Consider the following 24,656-nt stretch of genomic DNA (forward strand, 5'->3'; position numbering starts at 1 on the left):
GGACCTAAAATGTGATCAGATCTTCATGCAAGTCCTAAAACTAGATAAACTTGAACCCAATTACATAAATAACACAAAAACATTATACTTGTTCATTTATTTATTGAGAAAAATGATCTAATATTACATGCATTTGTTGGAAAAAGTATGTGAACCTTTGTATCCAGTAACTTCAACCAAACTTTTCTGGTAACTGTTGATCAATCCTGCACATCAGCTTGGAGGAACTTTAGGGCATTCCACCTTCCTGCTCACTTCAGGTCCTTCCACAACATCTCTATCGGATTAAGGTCAGGACTTTGACTCCGCCATTCCAAAACACAGATTTTCTTTTTAAACTATTCTGTTGTTGATTTACTCTCGTCTTTCAGATCATTTCCCTGTTGCATTATCCAACTTCTATTAAGCTTCAGGTGATGGCCTGCTACCCTGACATTCTCTTGTGAAACATCTTGATACGATTTTGAATTCATTGGTCCCTCGATGATTGGAAACTGTCCAGGCCCCGAGACAGCAAAGCAGCCCCAAACCACGATGCTCCTTCCACCCTGCTTCACAGTTGGGATGAGGTTTTGGTGTTGGTGTGCATTGCCCTCCCCCCCCACCCCCCAACATAGCAATGTGCATTTCTGCCAAAAAGTTCAACTTTTGTTTCATCTGTCCACAGGACATTGTCCCAGAAGCATTGTAGAACATCCAGGTATCTTTTACAATCTTGAGACGTGCAGCAATGTTTTATTTGGGAGAGCAGTTGTTTCCTCCATGATGTCCTTCCATGAACACCATTCTTGTTCAGAGCTTTTCTTAGAGTGAACACGTGAACAGAGACTTTAGCAAGTTCTAGAGATTTCTGCAGGTCTTTTCAGATTCAGATTATTGTCATTTAGAAACCACAAATGCAATGCAGTTAAAAAATGAGACAAGGTTCCTCCAGAATGATATCACAAAAACACACGACAAAACAGACTACACCAGAAAATCCACATAACGTTTGGCAATCCCCAATCCAGAGTCCGGAGAAGCTGCTGCATATTAATATCGTGCTACCGTCTTAGCGCGTGCCCTGGAAAGGAGCTCTAAATCCACCAGACAAAACAAGACCAAAAACTAAAGCTACAAGACCTGCACAAAACCACATAGTTACAACAGTGCAAACAACAGCATAATTGATAACAAACAGACCATGGGCACAGTAAAAATGGTCCAAAGATGTTAAAGGACTATAAGTTTGAAAGAAACCACCACACAGTTTCCACAAATCCTCAGGGTCCCGACAGACTCGCCATCCCACACTGGCAGCAGAAGGGAATACCCCCGCTATGGACTTCCAAGGCACTGCCTGACTCAGCCTCGCAGACGCAGCACACACCGAAAACGACCTGACCGCAGCGGACTCTGAGTCAGTCAAGCCTCTTAGCCAACGACAATCCCCTCCGGCACAGCTTCTCTGAGCTCCATCCTCTGCCAAGCGTACTAAGATGCCCCCGCCAACAGCCACCGGCAAAGTGACCCTGAGGACTGGGGGTCTGTTCTTCCCAGCAGAGTTCCGGACCTCACAGCAGCAGCAGCAACGAAGAAGGTCTTCCTGGAATTTCCCGATGTTTCTCCGTGCTCCCACGTCCGTTTTCAACCGATTATGATTGCGCACGACACCCTGCTTCACAAATACCGCCATTTTGAGTTTGATAACTTGCTTCAAGCGCTCTACCATCATCCCGGTCCCCAAGAAACCCATCATCACAGGACTGAACGACTACAGACCTGTCGCACTGACATCTGTGGTCATGAAATCCTTTGAACGCTTGGTGTTGAACCACCTGAAGACCCTCACCAGCAGCCTGCTGGATCCCCTGCAGTTTGCCTACCGGGCAAATAGGTCAGTAGACGATGCAGTCAACCTGGGACTGCACTATATCCTGCAACATCTGGATCGTCCTGGGACCTATGCTCGGATGCTGTTTGTGGATTTCAGTTCAGCGTTTAACACCATCATCCCTCATACCCTCTGCTCCAAATTGTGTCACCTCACTGTGCCACCTGACCTCTGCGATTGGATTTACAGCTTCCTGACCAACAGAAGTCAGCAGGTAAGGATGGGACAGGTCACCTCGGATACTCGAATCACCAACACCGGCGCCCCCCAGGGGTGTGTCCTCTCTCCACTGCTGTTCTCCCTCTACACCAATGACTGCACCTCCTCCAACCCCTATGTGAAGCTTTTGAAGTTTGCAGACGTCACCACCATCATCGGACTCATCCAGAACAGTGATGAGTCTGCATATCGACAGCAGGTGGACCAACTGGCGCTCGGGTGCAGTCGGAACAATCTGGAGCTGAACACACTCAAGACAAAGGAGATGATAGTGGATTTCAGGAGACATCCCCCTGTTATGTCCCCCCTCACAGTCCTCGGCAGCCCTGTGTCCACCGTGGAGAACTTCAGGTTCCTGGGAACCACCATCTCTCAGGATCTGAAGTGGGAGCAGAACATCAGCTTCAACCTGAAGAAGGCCCAGCAGCGGATGTACTTCCTGCGGCTCTTGAGGAAATATGGTCTGCCTCAGGAATTGCTGCTGCAGTTCTACACTGCAGTCATTGCGTCTGTCCTGTGCACCTCCATCACTGTGTGGTTTGGAGCCGCCACCAAGCAGGATAGAACCAGACTACAGCGCACAGTGAGGACTGCCGAGCGCATCATTGGAGCCTCCCTGCCCTCTATTGTGGACCTGTACTCTTCCAGGTTGAAGAAGAGGGCAGGGAACATCATAAAGGACTCCTTCCATCCTGCGCACGGACTGTTTGAACTGCTTCCATCTGGTAGGCGCTTCAGATCCCTCCAGACTAAGACTAATAGGCACTGGAGAAGTTTTTTCCCTACTGCGGTCACTTTGCTGAACAGTTAACTGCCGGTTAACTGTCGGCTAACTATTACTTGGATTGCACTACTTGTATGTATAATCTATATTTTCATTTATATTTATCATTATTATTGTTATGAGCAGAGAGACAACATCTGCCGGAAGTAAATTCCTTGTATGTGTACAGGTACTTGGCGATTAAAGTCTGATTCTGATTCTGATAACGTGTTTTGCTGTTACCCTTGGGTTCTTTGTCACCTCCTTCAGCACTGCGATGGTGCTCTTGGTGTGATCTTTACAGGATGCCCACACAGGGAGAGTAGCAACAGTACTGAGTTTCCTCCATTTGTAGACAATTTTTCTAACTGTGGACTGATGAACACTCAGGTCTTTAGAAATACTTTGGTAACCTTTTCCAGCTTCATGCATCTCTACAATGTTTCTTCCAAGAAACAACTCTGAAAGTTGTTTTGATTGAGGCATGGTTTCATATAAACAGATCTTTCTTGAGAAGAGCAGGTTCTGTCAGTAACCTGTCTTTGTGTGTCTTTTTTATAGGGCAGGGCACCTCTACAATTCACACCTCCAATCTCATCTCTTTGATTGGAACACCTGATTCCAAACAGCTTTTGTAGCAGGCATTGTCCCAGAGGTTCACATACTTTTTCCAATAAATACACGTAATATTGGATCATTTTTCTCAATAAATAAATGAACAAGTATAACGTTTCGTGTTATTTATTTAATTGGCTTCTCTTTATCTAGTTTTAGAACCTGTGTGAGGATCTGATCACATTTTAGGTCATATTTATGCAGAAATAGAACAGGGTTCACAAACTTTCTGACCCTCTTTAGGCAGGGGATTTCCTTTGAGTTTTCTGCTATGATTTATGCAAATCAGCCAGCAATCTGTTCATGGGATCTAATGGGCACCCTATCACTGGAATTTGGCGACTGGATCTCATAAAGAGCAGAGGGAATCAGGCCATTCAGCCCCAAAGTTCCTATTGATCATTTACACCAAGCTTACACTAATCCCACTCCATTCCCCCTCATTCCCATCAGCTCATCCAGATCCCACAACCCGTGGACAATTCACCCGCCAATCTGCACCTCTTTAGGATGCAGGAGAAAGCCTCAGCACTTGGAGTCCACTGGAGAACCTGCAAACTCCACAGAGACAGCACTGGGGATCGGGGTTGAACCTGGGTCAGCGGAGGCGTGAAGAGGCAGCTCTACCACTGTTCCCTCCATCCCCGCACCGCACCCCGTCACAAATCTGGGGAAGGGATTCCATTGATCCATTGTTGTGAATGGGTAGCAGTGATGGACATTTGGCCGCAGGGATCCCCTTTGGGATCTGGTGAATGGAATCCAGTGCTGTGCACTGGGATCCAGTGAACAGATTCTGCCCACGAGGATCCGATGGGGGAATCTGGCAGAGTGCAGAGATGTCCAGAGCCAGTTCGCAGAATCTCGGTCCGCTAACTGCCCGCTGCAAGCTGCTCTCTCTCTCTCTCTCTGTCTCTCCTCTGTACGTGTGTCTTGCTACATGTGACCCGGTTTCCGTCTGCACCTTCCGGAGCTGTAGCTGCGGAGCAGATGGGCTGCGAATCCCGTCAGGCAGCGCTGAGGATACCCGCAGCCCCACCGCACTCCCCGCAGCCTCGCCGCTCCGCTCGGTAAGTCTCCGCTACCGCCGTTGACAGTTTGCCTTAAAGGGACCGCGCAATCACAGCTGCCACCTTAAAAGTTAATGGACAGCAGGGACTGTGCACTCTCCCCGTACACCCTAAAGGTACGTGTTATTGACAGTATTCACAGACACTTCACGAGTTCTCAGCTTTGCATAACATCTGAGAACACAGCAACGGAAGATTCTGGAATCTGGAGCAACAATCAATTCGCTTTTACGAGCTCAGCGGGTCCGGGGCTGTAAAGAATTTACACCGTTTCGGGCCGAAGTCCGGGATCAGGTGCTTTAGCACAGCAAGATTGTATTAACAGTGAGACAAGTGACCCTTTTTTTGGCGAGACCCGGCTGAGGGGGGGTTTAACCCGGTACTCGGCGCACCGCTCCCTTCCACAGTGACTTGGTCTAACGGCTCAATAGCGGGAGGCAGTGTTCTGGGGGGAGGGGGAGGAGGAGAGCGGAGTAAGTGGATGGCGAAAGCACGCTGTTTATTGGAGCACCCTACCGAAAGTGTTGAGGACCTCTTCCCGCGGAGACTGCTGGCCAGTGAGGGGTCGGCCGCTGAAGCTGGAGATGAGGGTGGTGTTGTAGTCGGCACCACTGCCTCAGAGACTGGGGTTCAGCTCGCATGTTCTCTTGCCATGGTGATTGCAAACTGCCCAGTGTGCTTAGGAGGCAGGAGATTAGAAGGGGGTAATGCTGAAAGTGATGGGGGTATGAGAGGAAACATTGGTGGGCTCTCATGGATGCTTCTGTACTGAATAAATCTAAATTCCACACAGAACCTTTGGGTTCTTGCTTCCTGAGAGGGCAGGAAGGCGGACATTTGGGTATGAACTTGGATAGTGGTTAACACAGCATTGTGGAGCTAGGTTGACATAAAGGAGAAGGCAGGAGAAGCCTTAGTAGATTTCTTGGACTCTGAATGGGTCACTTACTTATAGAATATTGCTAGGAGTGTAGTTCTTTCCCACCCATCTCACCCCACACCACCACCCAGCCCACTTCAGCAGCCCCCACCCTTGCCCCCTCAACATCTGGCCCTTCACACTAGCCAGGTCTGACTGACAGTAACTTCTGCTCGTAGCCGCACAAAGCAAGGAGAGGTGAGGAGCAAAAGATGGTGCCGTCAGCTGGTTAATGTTCTCACCTCCGTCCTGTAGTACAACACGGACAGAAATCAAGCTTCCAGGGTCAGGCCTGTCTTAGGGTATCTCACACTCTCTGCACAGTCCTTTCCCAGCACCTGGCCAAATCGGAATGAAACCATGTTCATTTTCTAATGGCTCAGCATAACTTCTGTGCAATCACATTGTCACCCTCCCTCATGGCTCCCATTGTGATCTCAGTGGTGCAGTCAGTGTTATGGTGTGCTAAGATTCAGATGGTGGGATAGCATTCAAGTGTTGGTGTCATTTAGCTCAGACTGCCACAAGCTATTGCGATGATGGGCCATCAGTGTAGGGATATAGAGATAATGGCACGTCATGTGTTGATCATCAGTTAGCATAAAATATAGCCAAGTAACCTCCAGTGGTGAAACTTTTGGGAATCTTAGATCAAAACCAGGCTGGATTCAAGGATATGTGTCAAGTTGCAGCCCAAAATATTAATAATTAATATCCAAAGGGTCAGACCATCTCACTAATATTGTTCCCGTCATTTATGTTGAATTCATCCCACTTGAAGCACCAGTCCCTGTCTCTGAGTGTGCAATATTTGATATTATTTAGAATCCCAAAAGACAGTTATCACCTGTGACGTTTTTCAGTGATAAAGTGTTTTGTTGATTCGCTTGGTCTTTCTAATCTGGTCTCTCTATTCCTTCTGTTGTTCCCTTGTTCGTGACTGCATTCACAGTGTCCTTATGAATGAGGAAGGTCGCCGTGGGAAGAAAGTGTAGTACCCATCCCAGTTGCCCTTGGAAAGGCAGTGGCTAGTCTCCACCTTGAACCTCACGCACTTTGAGAGAACCTGGTCCCACAAAGCTGTGGGTTGGAAACTGGTGGGCTGTAACCCCGAGAAAATGCCGGGACATTGACTTATTTATGAGTCAGAATGGTCAATGAGATTCAAGGAAGCTTGGAGGCGGTGTTGCTGCCTTTGTACGTTAGGCAGGAGTGCTTATGGGTTTGGCAGGTACTGTCACGAAAGCCTTGACCTATTGCTGCTGAGAACAGTGATGCATCAGTGGAAAGCTGGGGGTGCCAGTCATGGGTTGCTTTGTTCTGAAGGCTGTTAAGTTGCATTAGGCCAGTGCTGAGTATTCCGTTATATTCTTGACATGTTTTGTAGGTGGTGGAAAAGCTTTGGGTGTCTGAGACTGATCACAGGGTAATCAGCACTTGTGGTTACAGGATTCAAGTGACTGGCTCCGATAAGTTTCTTCTCAGTCTTGACCACCCACCACTCCCTGGATGCTGACGGTGGGAGGGGGCTCAGTTATGGTGGCGCTGGGTGCAGTTCAGACTGTCTGTTTGTTGGAGATGGTTGTTACCCGTCACTCACTGGACCAGACCATCCAATTGTGAGCTGCAAACATCGAACCGCTCCGTGCTTCGGGCAGTGTCTGTGCTGGCAGAGAGATGGTGTGTTGCTTAGCCCACTGAGTTCCTCCTGCATCAATTCAACACACACAAAATGCTGGAGGAACAGCCCCTATGGAAAAAAGTACAGTTGATGTTTAGGGCCGAAACCCTTCAGCAGGCTGAAGGCCCGAGACGTCGACTCTACTCTTTTCCATTGCTGCTGCCTGGCCTGCCGAGTTCCTCCAGCAGTTTGTGTGTGTTGCTTGGGTTTCCAGCGTCTGCAGACTTTCTCCTGTTTGTCCTCCTGTTTTTGTTCTCTCTCTAGATTCCAGCATCTGCAGTATCTTGTGTCTTCCCTGTCTGAGCTATGCACTCTGAGCTTTGGGACTGTGTACAATATGTCAATTCTGGTTGCATCAATGACTTACAACTGACAGGTTTATTTAACTTCTTCAGTTTAAAATTGTGCGTTCACTTCATCTAAAACCTGATGTGGCTTAAAGAGCCTTTCTGTAAAGTTAGGACCTCCCAGTATTTGATAGTTAATAATTTACATTTTAAATTGAGTCAGTGCAGGAACTCAAAACCAAATCTCATAAACTACAATAAAATAAAGATCAGATTACCTGTTCTAGTGATGCTGGTCTTGGTGAAGGGAGATTGCAAAGAGAGCCCATTTGCTGCACTTCGGATAATGTCATGGAATTACCACCACCTACGAAGGCAGAAAATCTATGGATTAACATCTCATCTCATTTGACCTACGGCACTCCCCCAGCACAGTGTGAGTCTCCCTCAGGAGTGTTCCTCTGTAGGTGTAGTCCTCCCTCAGTGCTGTTCCCCACTGCCACATAGTTCTCTTTCAGTAATGTCCATCAGACAGTAAAGCTCTTCCTCCAGCCGTGCTGTGCTCCCTCTATAATGTCTCAATGGCCAATGGCAATATCACACTGAACACAGCCTCTACCATTGATACTGCAATAGAACAGGTGCTCATTCTGCAAGGACTGTAAGTAATGGTACAACTTCTTGTCTCATTCTAGGTGTAATCATGAAAATAGACGTCACAAGCCTGTCCCTTTCCTTCATTCTCTCAGCACTGGTGCTGCTTGACAGAAGAAGCCACACAGAAGCCAGGTTGGAGAGTTGCAAAATGGTATGTGGAATCCCTATCTTTCTTATTGGGGCTTCAGAAATAGTATCTTTGGATTAACCCTGTGTTGTTGCACCCCTGCATTGAGATCAGACATATATGGCCCAATCCCAACACAGATATTGGATTAGTCTCTTATTTCCTTCTGGGTTCAGTGAGCCACTTAACGGGTGTCAATATCACTGGGGTTCAAGAGAAGGGAAAATCAGTCAACAGCTCAGTCTAGATGCTGTCTGCTAGTCTCGCCTGGAAACGGAGTATGTGAAATTCATTTGGGTTTGTGATTGAGTCAGGTAATACCTTCCACAGTTGAGGTGTATGTAACAGTGATTACATCTCCAAAAGTTCTCCACTCCTGTTAGGCCATCTTAGAACATAAGAAATAGGAGCAGGAGTAGGCCATTCGGCCCATCGAGCCTGCCCCGCTATTCAATAAGATCATGGCTGATCTGTCCATAAACTCAGCTCCATCTATCTGCCTTTTTCCCGTAACCCTTAATTCCCCTACTATGTAAAAATCTATCTAACTGTATCTTAAAAATACTTAGTGAAGAAGTCTCAACTGCTTCTCTGGGCGGAGAATTCCACAGATTCACCACTCTCTGAGAAAAAAGGTTTCTCCTCATCTCTGTCCTAAATCTTCTCCCCTGAATCTTGAGGCAATGTCCCCTAGTTCTAGTCTCACCTACCAATGGAAAAAATACTTATATCTTACCTATCCCTTTCAAAATTTTTCATGTTTCTATAAGATCCCCCCTCATTCTTCTGAATTCCAGAGTGTATAGTTCCAGGCAACTCAATCTCTCCTCATAGGCTAAACCTTTCATCTCTGGAATCAACCTGGTGAACCTCCTCTGCACTGCCTCCAAAGCCAGTATATCCTTCCTCAAGTACGGAGACCAGAACTGCACACAGTACTCCAGGTGCGGCCTCACCAGTACCCTGTATAGTTGCAGCGTGACCTCCCTGCTCTTGAATTCAATCCCTCTAGCAATGAAGGCCAACATTCTGTTTGCCTTCTTAATAACCTGTTGCACCTGCAAACCAACCTTTTGTGATTCTTGCACAAGCACTCTCAAGTCCCTCTGCATGACAGCATGCTGCAGTCTTTCACCATTTAAATAATAATCTGTTCTTCTATTATTCTTCCATCTGCCAGACCTTGGCCCACTCACTTAACCTATCTATATCCCTCTGCAGACTCTCCACATTCTCAGTACAATTTGCTTTTCCATTCAGTTTAGTATCATCAGCAAATTTTGCTACGCTGTACTCAGTCCCCTCTTCCAAATCATCGATGTAAATGGTAAACAGCTGCGGGCCCAGCACTGACCCCTACAGCATCCCACTCACCACCGACTGCTAACTGGAGAAACACCATTTATACCAACTCTCTGCCTTCTATTGGCTAACCAATCCACAGTCCATGCCAATACGCTTCCTCCGACTGCATGCATCCGTATCTTATTTATAAGTCTCTTGTGCAGCACCTTATCGAACACCTTCTGGAAATCCAAGTTTACGACACCCACTTATTCCCCTCTATCCACAGCACTCATTATGGCCTCAAAGAACTCCAGTAAGTCTGTCAAACAGGACCAGCTCTTTCTGAATCCACACTGCATCGGTCTCATGGAACCACTCCTTTTTAAATGTTTCGCTATTTCTTCCTAAATGACAACTTCAAGCATTTTCCTGACTACAGATGCCCGTTATAGTTGCCTGTCTTTTGCCCACATCCTTTTTCTGTCACCTCCACATGTGGAGTGTTGCCTTCACATTTTCATGCATTATTGCTTGGGTGCTCTGGAGGGAAGTGCTAAGCTGTGTAGAAACATGCAGTTAAGAAAACTAACTCTCTCCATATCTAGACAGGCAAGTTGGTCACTACCAGTCCAGGGAGGAATAAATAAACTGATCATCAGAAAGCAAAAAAAAAATCCCCGCAGATACTGCAAATCTGAAACAAAGCAAAAAACTGCTAGAGAGGGAAACAGAGTTCGCTTTTCTGATCCTGACGGGATCAATGTTGCAATGTTAATTCTTTCCCTCGCACTGCAATTGCCTCCTGCCCTGTTTTTTTCTAGTATTTTATATTTTTAGTTCGGATTTCCAGTATCTGCAGATTTTTCACTTTTTGAGCATGTTACTTCTCTTTGGTGTCCTCTACTTTTATTGAAATTAAATATGCACTTTGCTGTTGAAGTGACAGAGCATTGAACTATATATAAAAACATGTGAAAGCAGTGCTTGAGAGAGGTGATTAAAACCTGCCAGCTCTTGGGTAAAAGCTGCTACAGGCTCAGAGTGCAGTGTGCTGTGTCTGCCTATTGATAGCCTACATTCGCTCTTCACTAAAACCCACAGAACATCCTGTTTTGACACACCCAACCATCCTTCAACCTCCCTGTGGTTTTCTTTAAAATTAACTTGTACTATATCTTCAGTGCTGTGAACATTAGAGTGAGAAACTGGTCACTGTTTGACCTTGCTTGCAACAGTGGGCCATCTCCTTATTTTATTCTTGTGAAGTGACTTTAAATTCAATCCCTTGGCAAAGCAATTTGAAATAAATGGGACTTTTTGAAAGGAACTGTCATGTTCAGCTTTTCAGTGCACCTTAATCTGCCCAGTATTAGGGTACAGCCCTTTCCTGGGTTATGAATGTCCGATTTATGGACACCCCACCCCAGATTCTGTATTGTTAAATACAGATGAGAACCAATCTTGAAAAGTTCCTGTTTCCATGTAACCCACAGCAATAGACACCGTTGACTGTCAATTTCAGTACAGGAGGCCAGCTAAGAGAGTTGCTTTAGAAACTGAGAAATAATCACTTCTATTGATACTTGTGCACTGACACTCTCCTAAACATTGCAACAACACTGGTAGTTCAAATGCCTCCAAACCAGTCACTGAACATGGGACATCCTGATTTCTACAATTACAATACTGCAGAGGTATGGTTACCGGGTCGGGGGCTTTTATGTACTTTCCAACACAGATAAAATCAATATATGGATGCCTTTAAAGACTGAACTTGTTCATTACTTCAAAATGGTCTATAAATATACTAAGTCCTCATCATCTGTGCATGATATGAATATGAACTTACTGTAAACAATAAAAAAAAGATGTCTCTCAGGACCACTCCTTAACTCAAAATACACCCCAGGTTAACACGACAGTACTCCAAAAACCTTAACCTGCAGTAAAATCATTAAAACATTTAAATGGCTAACAAACCACATCCAGTGAATGTATTGAAACTTGCACACAGTCATCAGTTTTGAGATTGCAAGGTGTAGTTGTGTAAATAAAATTGCTCTCTGTTAGGACAGCATACAACAGGGCACCACATGGACATGTAGTCTGGGAGCTGACCACCACGTTTATGCAGACATTGGTCACTGTCTCAGTATTTTTGCTGGAACTGGTTAGTGATGGGGTCTGGGACGCCTCCTGTGTGTTAGGATCTTTCAGCAAATTAGTGGATAACATGGAGAGAGAGCACAACAGCCCAGGGCTATTTATCAGTACATCTTATTTCCCAAGGTTATCAGCATTTTCTGAAATTGACTCTTGTTCCTAGAATTTATTATTCTTCACAGGACTGGTTCCATTCCAAAGATTGATTCCAATTCCTAGAAATGATTCCACATTCCAGGCGGGAGTCCATTTCTTGGGATTGTTTGCAATTGATATCAGTACCCAGGAATGATCCATTTCTCAGGGCTAAATCCATGTCTAAAGACTAATTCTATCCACCAGGATTTATTCCATTTCCAAGAATTTGTTCTACATCACAGGATTGACTCTACATTTCAGGATTACATTCCAAGATTCCCAATGATCCAAGTCCTTCCAAAGCCAAATATCGAGGAATTGATTCTTGATTCTAAGATTAATTCTGTAGCCCAGGATTGACTTCATTTCCCAAAAATAATTCAAGGAGTAGGATTGAATCCCTGCTGTACATATAATTCCAGTTCTTGTGATCGAATCCCTGCTGCATATATATTCCAGTTCCTGGGATTGATTGCAGTACCTGGAAATGAAGCAACACACACAAAATGCTGGAGGAACTCAGCAGGCCAGGCAGCATCTCTGAAAAAAAAATTAGCGTCGATGTTTCCATAGATGTTTCCTGGCCTGGTGAGTTCCTCCAACATTGTGTGTGTGTGTTGCTCGGATTTCCAGCATCTGCAGATTTTCACTTGTTTCTGACCTAGAAATGAATCTGTTTTTTCAGGATTGATTTAGCTTTCTAGTTGATCTATATTATACCATTAAAGTGGCAAATTGAAAGTGAATTACAACACAGGATTATTGCCTGGGTCAGTCGCATGATCCAGGACTGATACCACCCTTCAGAATTGATTCTATTCCTAGAAAACGTATCCTATATTTAGAGCTCCCTGAATTATTGCTGGATTCTGAGGATTATTCCATAATGGATTGAATTACTTTCCTGGGGCTGATTCTACAACTCAGCATTCATTGTGGTTCCACAAATTAATTCTACTCTTCTGGAATAGTTCCATCACCTCTTATTGAATTTACACACTAAAAACAATTCAATGACCTGAGATTTATTGTATTTCAGAGAGTTTCCAAGCATAGCTTCTAGATCCTGGAGTCTTTTCCCTTCCCAGGATTTATTCCACTTCCCAAGTTTCAATCCACTATATGGGAACAATTCTATCTTTTAGCAGGAATTACTTCCTTGGGCTGATTCCATCCACTGGAACATTTCCGTTTCCCGGTATAAGTTCCCCAACCCTGGACAGGCTCCACTGTGGATTGGCTCCAATTGTAGGATTGCTTCTACCATCTGTCATTGATTCAATGATCTGGAATGAATTACGTTGACCAGAATTTATTCTATTATTCATTCATTGACACTATGTGTCAAGATTAATTCTTAATAAGGATTTATTCCCGATTCCAAGATTAATTTCAGTGCCTGTAACTGAATCCATCCCCTCCCCTGCCGCTAATACCATAACCAGACTGTGATGTGCAACCCTGCATTCGTTCCTGCTCTCAGAATTATTTCTACTTCCTAGTTGTTTTTTTAAAATTTCCTAGATTTGATTCCATTCAGGATTAGTTCCAATATTAGTTCCTCTGACTGCACATTCCAGATTTCAGCTTCTCTCTGTGTAACAAAAAACTCTGACCCCTCTGATTTTCCTCAAAGTTCCTCCCTTCCACGCCAGGTACAGGCAGGTATATTAAGGCATTTAACAGTTAGGCACAAGGATGAAAGGAAGATGGCGGGCTATGCAGGAGGGAAGGGTTAGACGGATCTTAAAGTAGGTTAAAAGGTTGGCACAACATTGTGGGCTGAAGGGCTTGTGCTGTGCTGTGCTGTGCTGTGGTGTGCTGTGGTGTTCTGTGTCCCGTCTTCTATATCCCCCTGGATATTATCCACTTCCAGTTCTTGATGACAAGATGTCCCAGGATGGATTCTACTTTCCAGGAATAATTCAGCACTCTGGGATTTCTTTCACATCCAGAAATGACAAATATTAATCTGTAAGGTGGATTCAATTTCTCAAGATTAATCTGGTGATCCAGAGTTGAATCTACTGCCTTGTGTTTGATTGCATTGATTCCAATTTCTAAGATTTTTCCAGGTTTGATTCCTCTTTCTGGGATTAATTCCAGGAACCAGAAATGAATTCACAATCTGGGATGAATTCCACTTCTAAAAATTGCCCTGTATGTGCCTTTGAATTTCCCCCTTGCACCTCCCCAAGATTCGTTTCATTTCCAGGGACTTACTCCTTGGCCTTGGCATCTCAGGATTGGTTCTAATTCCTGGGATTGATCCACTTACCAAGATTAGTTCCAATTGCTAAAATGCTTCTCGAAACAATGATTGGAGATTAAAGTCACAGAGCAGTACAGCACAGTGAAGGGCCCTTCTTGTCTATACTGAACTGTTATCTTGCATTGACACACACCAGGGCCATAGTGCTCATTCATTGCCATCCATGTATTTAGCAAAATCATTAAGCCCTATTTTAGGGCTATTTAGTTATTTACAGTTCTCTAGATTGATGCTTTTTGTTCCTGGTATTGACTCTTAGATTCTGGGATTGATTCCTAGCTTTAGATATTCCTGGATTGAGTGTCGTTTTTTTTTAAATCGTGAAAAATAGCCAGATCAGAAATGCTGATCAAGTTAGCTAGTTCCCAAAGAGAACCACTTATAGGCCAATCAGATGGTTCACTGCTGCTCAGCGAAAGAACACAAAAAAAAATCATATGTACAATTAAGAAAGATTTAAAAAATAGTAGAAATACTGGAGTCATGATGAAGTCTGCTGGAGAGAGACGTTTATACACATGCTGTCCTCCATAATTCAGAGAGAGTGAAGGAGAAGGTTACAGGGTGACAAAACGCGGCAGGAGCACTTGGAACTAAAAACTGATTCCTTCCGGGAGAAAACAGCACCTGATCTTTCCGCACAGTTCTCCAGCAGTTTAAGGACCAAGTCCAGCCGGAACATAACTCACAAGTGCTCTTGAGAGTCAGGTATTAACCCTACCTGCCAACAACCAAGCATTGCCATCCTGGTCTCCTTCATGATAGCTTATGAAGAACCATGTGACTTCCCGCCCAGAGATGGTAGGTGTTTGTGCACTCGACTCTTGAAGGCTTGGGCCCCATCGTCACAGATGTTTCCAACCACAACATCTGGAAGGCTGTTCCAAATTCTGATAGCACAGTGAAGGAAGCTTCTATCCAGTGTGTAGGTTCACACATCAGGCATAGTAACAGCATGATAAACGTGACCGCGTGGTGCGCCGTCTCTCATAAGATGAAGGCAGCATGGCGCGAAGGTCTGCAGGGCTGTGGCTGGTGTGCATTTTGTATCGCACAGTAGCTGCAGCAACCTGTCGTCTGTGGTGTAAGCTACTGATGGCCAGCTTCTCACGAGCTGTGGCTTCACCTACACCCGTAATCCTGAGAGCCTTTCTTTGAATGAATCAAGCTGGCTGAGGACACTCTGTGAGGCATTCATCCATGATAAGCAGGCATACTCCATGATACTCCATAAACCGTGGCTCTGCCCTCTTTGTCTAGTTTGGATGCTACTTTCTGCAGAGCTCCAAGCTTTTATCCAGCCTTGTGGAAATAGTGGAAAGGAGTTTATCCCATACCAACTTGCTGTCAATATTAACACCAAGGATTACTAGCTCCTTCTTTAAACCCAGCTTGCAGTTTCCAAAATACAGGCCGAGGGTAGACGGATTCCTCTTCCTAGACATCACCGTCGCCTTGCACTCAGTAGGCTCAAAGGTGACATTCCAGTCGTCCACCCAGGCTGTCATCCTGTCAAGATCCCTATTCAGGCCTGCTGCCACTGTATTACTCTCTCCTGCTCTAATTGGTGCAAATAGTGTGGAGTCATCAGCCCCGTACAGGTATAGCTCGTTACTCGTTAACCAAGTTGTCAATAAAGATGGAAAACAGAAGTGGCCCAAGTATTGAACCCTGTGGTACAGATTCATTGATGTTTGAAGAATCAGAAGCCTGACCAGAGATAATGACTTTGATGGTCCGTCCATGAAGGTAGCTCTGCAGCTTTCCAGATATTCCTTTTGATCTCAGAGTCCATTATGCCAGACCTTGTCAAATGCTCCTTTGACATCCAGGGCTATGACACACACTTCTCCACCTTTGTCTCAGAAGTTGTTCCACGTTTGAGATAAGGTGGTGAGGAGATCGGCTGTACTGTGATCAGGTCTAAATCCATACTGCCTACTTGAAATTAAGTTATTACGGAGTAGGTAGTTCTGAACTAGTTTCTAGGACTAAACCTTCCTGTCATCAGCACTGCATGGCTGTGCTGGGATACGCTCTCCTTTACGTTTACATGTATTTAAAACAGATTTTGGAGTGAGAGGTGTGTTGATAATTATCAACTTTGAACCATATATTAAAACAGACATTATTGAGGTGGTCCCTGGTTCTATCTCTCTGCTCAGTTTTGACCACAGACCCAATGGCCCTGTCATTTCACTTTCACTCAGATCAAATAACTGTGTGGCTTGATGCAAATGCACAAGCTGGAACAAAAGTTTTGATCACAATCACTGGGGGAGGTTGGTGGGGAGAATAAATTGGGACTGGTATAAGGTAAACTGGTGTAGTGTAAACGGTTTGCATGGAATTGGTGGTCCGATGGGCTAGTTTCTGTGCTGCATGACTCATCAGCAGTGACTCAATGTCACACTTCAACCAGTGCAATCACTTTCATGTAAGAATACAAAACAACAAGAAAGCTTTTCTTCACAATATCACTAAGTGATCTTGTATGAGTCCCAGCTGGCAGAAGATACCAGCAGGCAGCTTATTAGGCTCCTGAAGAAACCCCTTTCACAATAAATATGAACTCTTGATCTCTCAATCTACCTTGCTATGGCCGTTGGACCTTGCTAACATGTTTTTCTGCACCTTCTCTATGACTAACGTTTTGCATCCTGCTTTCCATTTTACAAGTTCATGTTTGAAATGATCTGGCTGATGGCTTACAGAACAAAGCTTTTCACTCTATCTTGGTATATGTGACCAACTCCAATCTTTCTCTTATCAGGACTTATCTGACAGCTTCTATAGCCTGCTTGTGTTCTTGCTATCCAAAACAAGCAGATAACCCAACGAGCAGATAACATCAAGACCCACGCACTTGGATCCCTCTAGTCTCAAACCTGCTGTCAAAAGTAATGTCGCCTGAATGTGTTGTTCTTTATAGCATATTTTAATATTCTTGTATTTCAATGGCAGGGGAATTGTAAAAATGGAAAGCACTTCTTCTCTGTGGATGCAGTAACGTTGTTAAAGGGAAAGGGATGGTTAAATATAGGAGTTTGCCCTTCTCTCCTCTACCCAAATATAAGCTCTGTCACAATTGAGGAACGGACCAACTCCCTTCATTTAAATGTCATGTTGCCGGTTATGTGTTTCCTTCAAAGTGACGCCAGAACACTCAGAGGAAATTGCAAAATATAGAGTGGCCATTTCCAGTGCCTCACTAGTCACACATACAGCTGTGGGTAACAAGTCTAAGGTCCACATAACCCCCTCTGACCCGAGATGCCTCTCTTACTGTTGCTGCGGGTTAGACCTGGCAGGTTGGGTGTTGGTTGTAGGGGAACAGTGCAGTTTACACCTACTGCCTTTTTGCCAATTGTTGTCGAGATCCACCCTGAAATCAACGCAGAGGTTCAAAAACTGGGCAATGTAGGTTTAATGTAAAGGGGTAGAGGGATAATAGAACATGGGGCAGCCAGCACTGGAACAGGCTGTTCAGCCCACGATCTGTGCTGAACACAATGCCAAAGTAAACTAAATCTCTTCTGTCTGCACCTGGTCCATATCCTTCCATTTTCTGTGTATTCAGGTGTCTATCTTAAAGCCTATTAAACACTACCAATGTGTTTGCTTCCACCACTACCAAGGCCTCTACCACTCTCTGTGTGAAACCGTGCTCTGTACATCTCCGTTAAGCTTTCCCCCTCTCACCATAAATGCATGACCTCCAGTAGTTTGGCATTTCTGTCCTGGGAAAATATACTGACTGATCCAAGGAAAGGATTTTTCATCCAGAGTGTGACTGAAACCTGGAACACACTGCCTAAATAGATGGTGGAGGCAGGTACCCTCATCACCGATATAAAGTTTGCAGAAGATCACTTGAATTGCTAAGGCATAGAAAGCTATAGATCAGGTACCGGTAAATGGGGATGAGTATAGGTGAGTACTTGATGGGCTGAAGGGGTCTGTTTCTGTGCTGTACAATTCCCTGGTTCTGATATTAGTCAGATTGTAGTGAGATGTCATAAATATTACAAGGTGAACAGCTTTAGGATCTAGATGAAGCTACGTTTATATTTAACCAAATGAGTCATTATGATTTAAAAGTTGCTGCTGAAACTTTAAAGGATATAGATTCAGTGGTAACTTTAGAAAAGTGAAGTGGGTAAGAGTGGGAAAGGGAGTAAACCTTTCATCGCAGTGAAGGGGTGCGAGGACAGAGACGAGTGCCTGCAAAGTCGACGGAGGTAGCTAATGAATCAGATTTATTGTCACTGACACATGATGTGAAATTCATTGTTTCCTGGCAGTGGCACACTGCAGCTACATCAGAATTGATAAATTACAAATGTAAATATGAAGTGCCAAAGGGGAATTATGAGGTAGTGTTGATAGATGGTTCAGAAATCTGACGGTGGAGGGGAAGAACTAATTCCTAAATTGCTGAGTGAGGGTTTTCAGGGTCCCTCACCATCTCCATGCTGCTGGTAATCAGGAAAGAGCATGTCTTGTGTGGGAAGGGTCTTTGATGATGGATGCTATCTTTTTGAGACACTACCTCTTGAGGATGTCCTCGGTGGTGGGGAGGGTTGGCTGACTACAGCTCTTTGCAGCCTCTTGTGATCCTGTGTATTGCAACCAGGCAGAATGAACATAACAAATCTCCTCAGTTTCTGAATGAAATGCAGCCACTAGCTTGTCGTGAGCTGAGATCATAGGGTTTGTACACAGGCTCTGCAATCAGAATTCAGTACAGTGTTACGTCTTGTTCTGGTTCTATAATGGGTGTCAGGATCCTGCATTCAACACCATCATCCCCTCAAACTCATCACTCAACTCCAAGACCTGGGCCTCCCTGTACAACTGGGTCTCCTCACTTACAGATCCCAATCAGTACAGATTGGCAACAACACCTCCTCCACAATAACCCCCAGTACAGGTGCACCACAAGGCTGTGTGCTTAGCTCCTGCTTTACTCACTTTATACCCATGACTGAGAGGCTAAGTACAGCTCCAATGTTCTCTTTAGGTTTGCTGCAAACGTCAATGCTGTTGGCCAAATCAAAGGTGGTGACGGATTGACATATAGGAGGGAGAATGAAAATCTGGCTGAGTGGGGCCACAACAACCACTCAGTCAATCTCAGCAAAGAGCTGATTATCGACTCGAGGAGGAAGAGACCAGAAGTCCATGAGTTAACCTTCATCAGAGGTCAGAGATGTAGAGGGTATGAAGGAAGTTGGAGGGGCTGGTACTGTTGAGGAAGCAGGGAAGGAAGGAAAATGCAATGTTAGCATTCATTTGGAGAGGACGAATATAAAAGCAAGGATGTGATGCTGAGGCTTTATAAGGCAATTTTCAGACTATTTTTGCAGGTTTTGGCCCCATATCTAAGAAAGGATGTGCTGGCATTGGTGAGGGTCCGGAGGAGGTTGGTTCACAAGGAGTGAAAGGGTTTATGTATGAGGATGGCTTGATGGGGGCCCACACTGAATGATGGGGGGAATCCTATTGAAACTGATCAAGTATTGAAATGCCTACATGGCGTGGACATAGAGCCGATGTTTTCTATATTGTAGCACTCTGGGACCAGAGGACACATCCTCAGAGTAGAGGGACGTCCCTTTAGAACTGTGATGAGCAGAAATTTCTTTAGCAAAAGGGTGGTGAATCTGTGGAATTCATTGCCACGGATAGGTGTGGAAGCCAAGTCACTGGGTATATTTAAAACAGAGGTTGATAGGTTCTTGATTAGTAAGGATCTCAAAGATTACAGTGAGAAAACAGGAAAATGTGGTTGAGGGGATAAATCAGCTACAATGGAATGGCAGAGCAGATTCGATGGGCCAAATGGTCTCACTCTCCCATGTCTTATCAGCTTATGGTCTTGTACGTCAGTGCCTTTAAATTCCCATGTTCAATGTCCTATTATCACATGAGTGTAACTCGTCCACGTTGATACAATCACAAAGAAGGCACAGCTGCACTTCTGTTTTCTTAGAAATTTGCATAGATTTGGCATTTCACCGAAGGCTTTGACAAAGTTTCACAGTGTGAAGTATCCTGGTTGGTAGCGTCACGGTCTGGTATGGAAGCAGTAATGGCTGGGAATGGAAATGTCTGCAGGAAGTCTATCACAGGAAAAGCCCTCCTCACCACTGAGGACATTTATATGGAATACTACCACAGGAAAGCAGCATCCATCATCAGTCAGCCCACTATCCACGTCATGCTCTCTTCTTGCTACTATCATCAGACAGAAGGTAGAGAAGCATTAGGTCCCATACCATCAAGTTCAGGAACAGTTATTACCCTACAACCATCAGGCTCCTGAACTGGCCAACTTCATTCACCCCAGCTCAACCTATAGACTCATTCTCAAGGACATTTTACAACTCATGTTCTTAATATATAAATATTGCAATTTGTCTTCATCACAATTCAGTTGTTTGTTAGTCTTTATTTATGTATAGTTTTTCATAAATTCATTTGCTAAGGGCAGCAGTCAACCCTCATCCTTAATGGCCTTTGACAGGAACATCATTTTGGTCATTTCATTTAACAGTCAACCACACTTCCTAGTTGTCACCTTCCCATTCTGAAAGATATTAGTGAACACAACTTACAATAATCCAGTGGTTATATGATTGCCATTGCCTGACATTGTTTTATTCATGTGAATTTAAAGTCCTAACTGCTGTGATGTCAGAAATTTATAGTTTTAGCATCATAGAAATGTATAGCACAAAATGGGCCCTCACCTTACCATGGTGCTAACAACATTTGGCACATATGGTAAGGTCAGTTTCCCTCCACTCCTTTCCTTTTCACATACTTGTCCAAATGCCCTTTAAACATTATAATTTTATCTGCCTTGAATAGCTACTCTGGCATCTCATTCCAGATAGAAAACACCCTCTGTATGAAAATCCTACAACTCTGGTCTCCTATAAATTTTCCCCTCTTACCTTAAACATGTGCCCCCCAGATCTAGACCCCCCTGTCCTATTTATGCCCCTTACAATTTTATGAACCTCTACAAAGTCACCCCTCAGCCTTCCACCTTCCAGTGTGCAGCATCGAATGCACCATTGCTACCACATCCTACCTGCAGTGTGGGAACAAGAATTGTGCACAACACTCCAAGTGTGGTAAATCCAGTCACATACTCAGCAGGCTACTGTACCACATAGCTTGCATTTTAAAATGAAAGCATACAATGCTGCAGAGAAGGGGCTGAAATAAGGGAATTATATGATTAGACTCTCTCTGCTGAGAGTTGAACAGTGGTTCTGTCTGCCTTGTACCATGGTAGGTTGTCTGTGGTAACCTGAGCTTTAACCTTTTATGTTGTAGGTTGGAACAGAGGCACACTGCCAACGAGAGAGCCTGGATCGTGTGCCGGTGAATCTGTCCATCAGAACAGAAGTACTCTTTCTTAATGAAAACGTCATCAGAGCAATTAATAATGAATCGCTTTCTGTGTACAAACGCCTGTACATGCTGAACCTGAGTGGGAATCAGATCGAGGTTATTGAGCCTGGTGCCTTTGGTTACAACAAGAACCTGGAAGATTTAAATCTAAAGAACAATCGTATTGATCTAACTTATTCAGAGACTCACTTGGCACTAAGGACTCTGTCAGCTCTAAGAAGTTTGGATCTATCTGAGAACAGACTAAATGAAGATATGACAAGTTATATCGTGCAGAATTTGACCACTCTAGAATATCTGTCCTTGGCCAGGAATGTCATCATGAGGTTGGAGCCAGGCAACCTTGAAGGTCTTGTCCATCTTCGAGAACTGAACTTGGAGTACAATTATATCTATGAAATTGAAAGCGGGACATTTGAAGGCTTGCAAAGATTAACCAAGTTGAACCTCGCTCATAATCATATTCCCTGCATTGTGGATTTCAGTTTGCCCCAAGTAAAAACATTAAATGTCAGTCACAATGCTATTGAACTGTTTTTAACCAGAGAAAATGAGATTGAATTTCAGTTAGAAACATTAGATCTGTCTCATAATAAACTACTGTTTTTCCCACTTTTGCCAAAATGCAATAAACTTAAGTCACTGTTGCTTGCAGACAATGAAATGAGTTTTTATGATGATCTGATGAATGACTCATCTACTAAAGTCCAATTCATCCAAATTGTTGGAAATGTAACCAACATTACCACTGTAGATCTTTGGGATGAGATGGTTTCTGTAAGCTTGCCAAAGTTGGAGGTTCTGGATATGAGCAGGAATTCATTTCGTTATCTTCCCCAGGGATTCCTGCAGGGAATGACAACATTATCTTCCCTACAGCTCAACCAGAACTGCTTGAAGACGTTCTCTCTAACGGAGGAAGACCCTCTTTTCTTTCTTCAATTGATGGATCTCAGTCAAAACCGATTATCAAGTCTAAATTTCAGTGTTAACAGGCTGGAGAGAATGAATTACTTTAACATCAGTTTCAACAAGCTGGAATCAGTGCTGCCTAATCTGTTTACTAAGATGCCACAGCTTTCAACACTGGACCTCAGTCACAATAGTATCTCTGTTTGTACCTATCCTTTGGAAAATGAGAAGACTTTAAACAGAGATTGTGCTGGGCTGGCAAATATTAAGTCATTGAAACGCCTCTATCTTGCCAGTTGCGCACTTGTCACAGTACCAGACAATGCCTTTGTTGGCTCACCGTTAACACATCTAGATCTATCATCCAACACTGGCATCAGATTGCAAGCAAGTTCTTTTCAAGATGTGTCCAAATCATTGAAATTCCTATTCCTCAGGAACAATGGGTTAAAATCCAACCAGTTAGGTATCAGCCTACGAGTGGCTTTCAGACACCTAAATTACTTGGACATATCTGGAAATGGTTTAACAAATCTTCATCCTGCATTGAAAAGCCTTCCCCTGAAATGGTTGGACTTGCGTAATAACCACTTGCCTACTCTTCAGCAAGATGTACTGAAGAGTCTTCTGCGCAGCCTTGAGAGTGTGCTCCTGAGTAATAATACCTTTGACTGTTGCCAGCTGAACTGGTGGGCCACTTTGATCAATACCAAGTCACTAATTATTCTCGATAGATCCAAAATCACTTGCAATAACTCTATCAGACTGGATGACCCAGGCCAAATTTCCCATTTCACTAAAATTCACTGCCAAATTGACAACACTGTTTTAAAATATTTTCTGCTGTTGCTGCCAATATTTGTGTTCATTCTAACTGTAACTGTGATGGTTTTCCTCTCTTTAAACTCCAAGGTATTGCCTAAATATGTGAAAGCCAAATGCAAAATGGGAACTGAGTATTAGAATTCTCTTAAGCCAGCAGTTGTTGACTTCTGGTTCTTGAAACACACTGGTGGCTGGTGTGGCACCTACCTCTAAGCGGCAATGTTTACAAGTCTGGGTGTTCGGCAAACTGAGTCTCGTCCAGGCACTCATAATTAAGACAGCCAGCTGCTCTCTATCAGTATACTGGCCGAGCTCTCGGAGATCACCCGATGGGAGCCTGCTGTGAATAATGCATGCACTACTGACAGAAACTGGATGTATGTGATAAACTTGCACAAAATCTTTGCCTAATATTTATAATAATTATTCAGATACATGTTTTACCCTACAGGATAGGTAAATGCAAAAAAAAAGCATTATACACAATGAATATTTTTGCAAAATAAGAATGAAATTTCAAAGCAAAAAATACATTGAACTTGGAGTGGTAATTTATAATCGGAGTTGTACGGAGCACAGATTGATCCTATGGCCCATCTCAGATTCCAGCAATGCTACAAAATAAAATCCCTCTTAGATCCTCTGTGAATCTCACCCTAAACCTCTTCTTGGGACCAGGCCCCAGGTTCCAATCACCGTACAAAAAAAAAATTCTCCTCGGATCCCATAGACTTCTGTGCCTTGGTCAATCAAATCTTGTCCGGTTGCTTAAGTGTTGTGAGAATGCCAGCCTCCTTCACGTTCTTCAAGGCTCATGATTCAAGATTGTTTATTGTCATTCTTCAGTAAAAAAAGAGTGTAAAAAAAGAATGATGTGATTGTTACTCTGGATCCAATATAGCATAAAAAACACAAAAGCGTCAAGAACACAATAAAAATCAGAAAACCCACAATAAATATAAATATCAAAGCGATTCTGTAAACAATGTGCAAGTGACTTATTTATATAGACTGATTGTACATTTATAAGGTGATGTGTTTGTAGTGGTGGTGGGTGGGATCAGACCGATGGGGGAAGTAACTGTTTTTGAGTCTGGTAGTTCTGGTGCGTTGCCTCTTTCCTGATGGGAGTGGGACAACCAGACCATGAGCAGTGTGGGTGGGATCCTCCACGATGTTGCTGGCTGTTTTTGGGCACCTTTCTGTCTGTCTGCCCTTGATGGGGGTGGTAGGGGAAGCGGGTAGGCTGGTGCCTGTGCCAGTGATGCAGTGGGTTAGAGCCCTCCTGTCTGCTGCAGTACCACGCACTGAAGCAGCATGTCAGAATGCCCACAACCACACACCTGTAGAGGTTGAGAGTGTCGCTGTGCATAGACCAGCTCGCTTCAGCCTCCTTGATTGTGGTGGATGTGGTCTGAGA

General features: G+C 44.1%; 1 protein-coding gene across 2 annotated transcripts; it reads left to right on the forward strand.

Annotated features, from left to right (window-relative positions):
- The first annotated feature begins 4,429 nt into the window (after positions 1-4,429).
- Positions 4,430-24,391, forward strand: LOC132381622 (transforming growth factor beta activator LRRC33-like). Of its 2 annotated transcripts, none has more exons than XM_059951157.1 (3): positions 4,430-4,540; positions 8,123-8,235; positions 21,422-24,391. In XM_059951157.1, exons 2-3 carry the CDS (start codon positions 8,131-8,133, stop codon positions 23,372-23,374), a joined length of 2,058 nt encoding a protein of 685 aa, XP_059807140.1. In that variant the 5' UTR covers positions 4,430-4,540; positions 8,123-8,130; the 3' UTR covers positions 23,375-24,391. The 2 variants fall into 2 exon arrangements, with proteins under 2 accessions (XP_059807140.1, XP_059807150.1); XM_059951167.1 differs by having other exon boundaries at positions 4,527-4,656.
- Positions 24,392-24,656: the final 265 nt, after the last annotated feature.

Source organism: Hypanus sabinus, chromosome 2 (assembly GCF_030144855.1).
Source record: "Hypanus sabinus isolate sHypSab1 chromosome 2, sHypSab1.hap1, whole genome shotgun sequence".
Taxonomy (NCBI): Eukaryota; Metazoa; Chordata; class Chondrichthyes; order Myliobatiformes; family Dasyatidae; genus Hypanus; species Hypanus sabinus.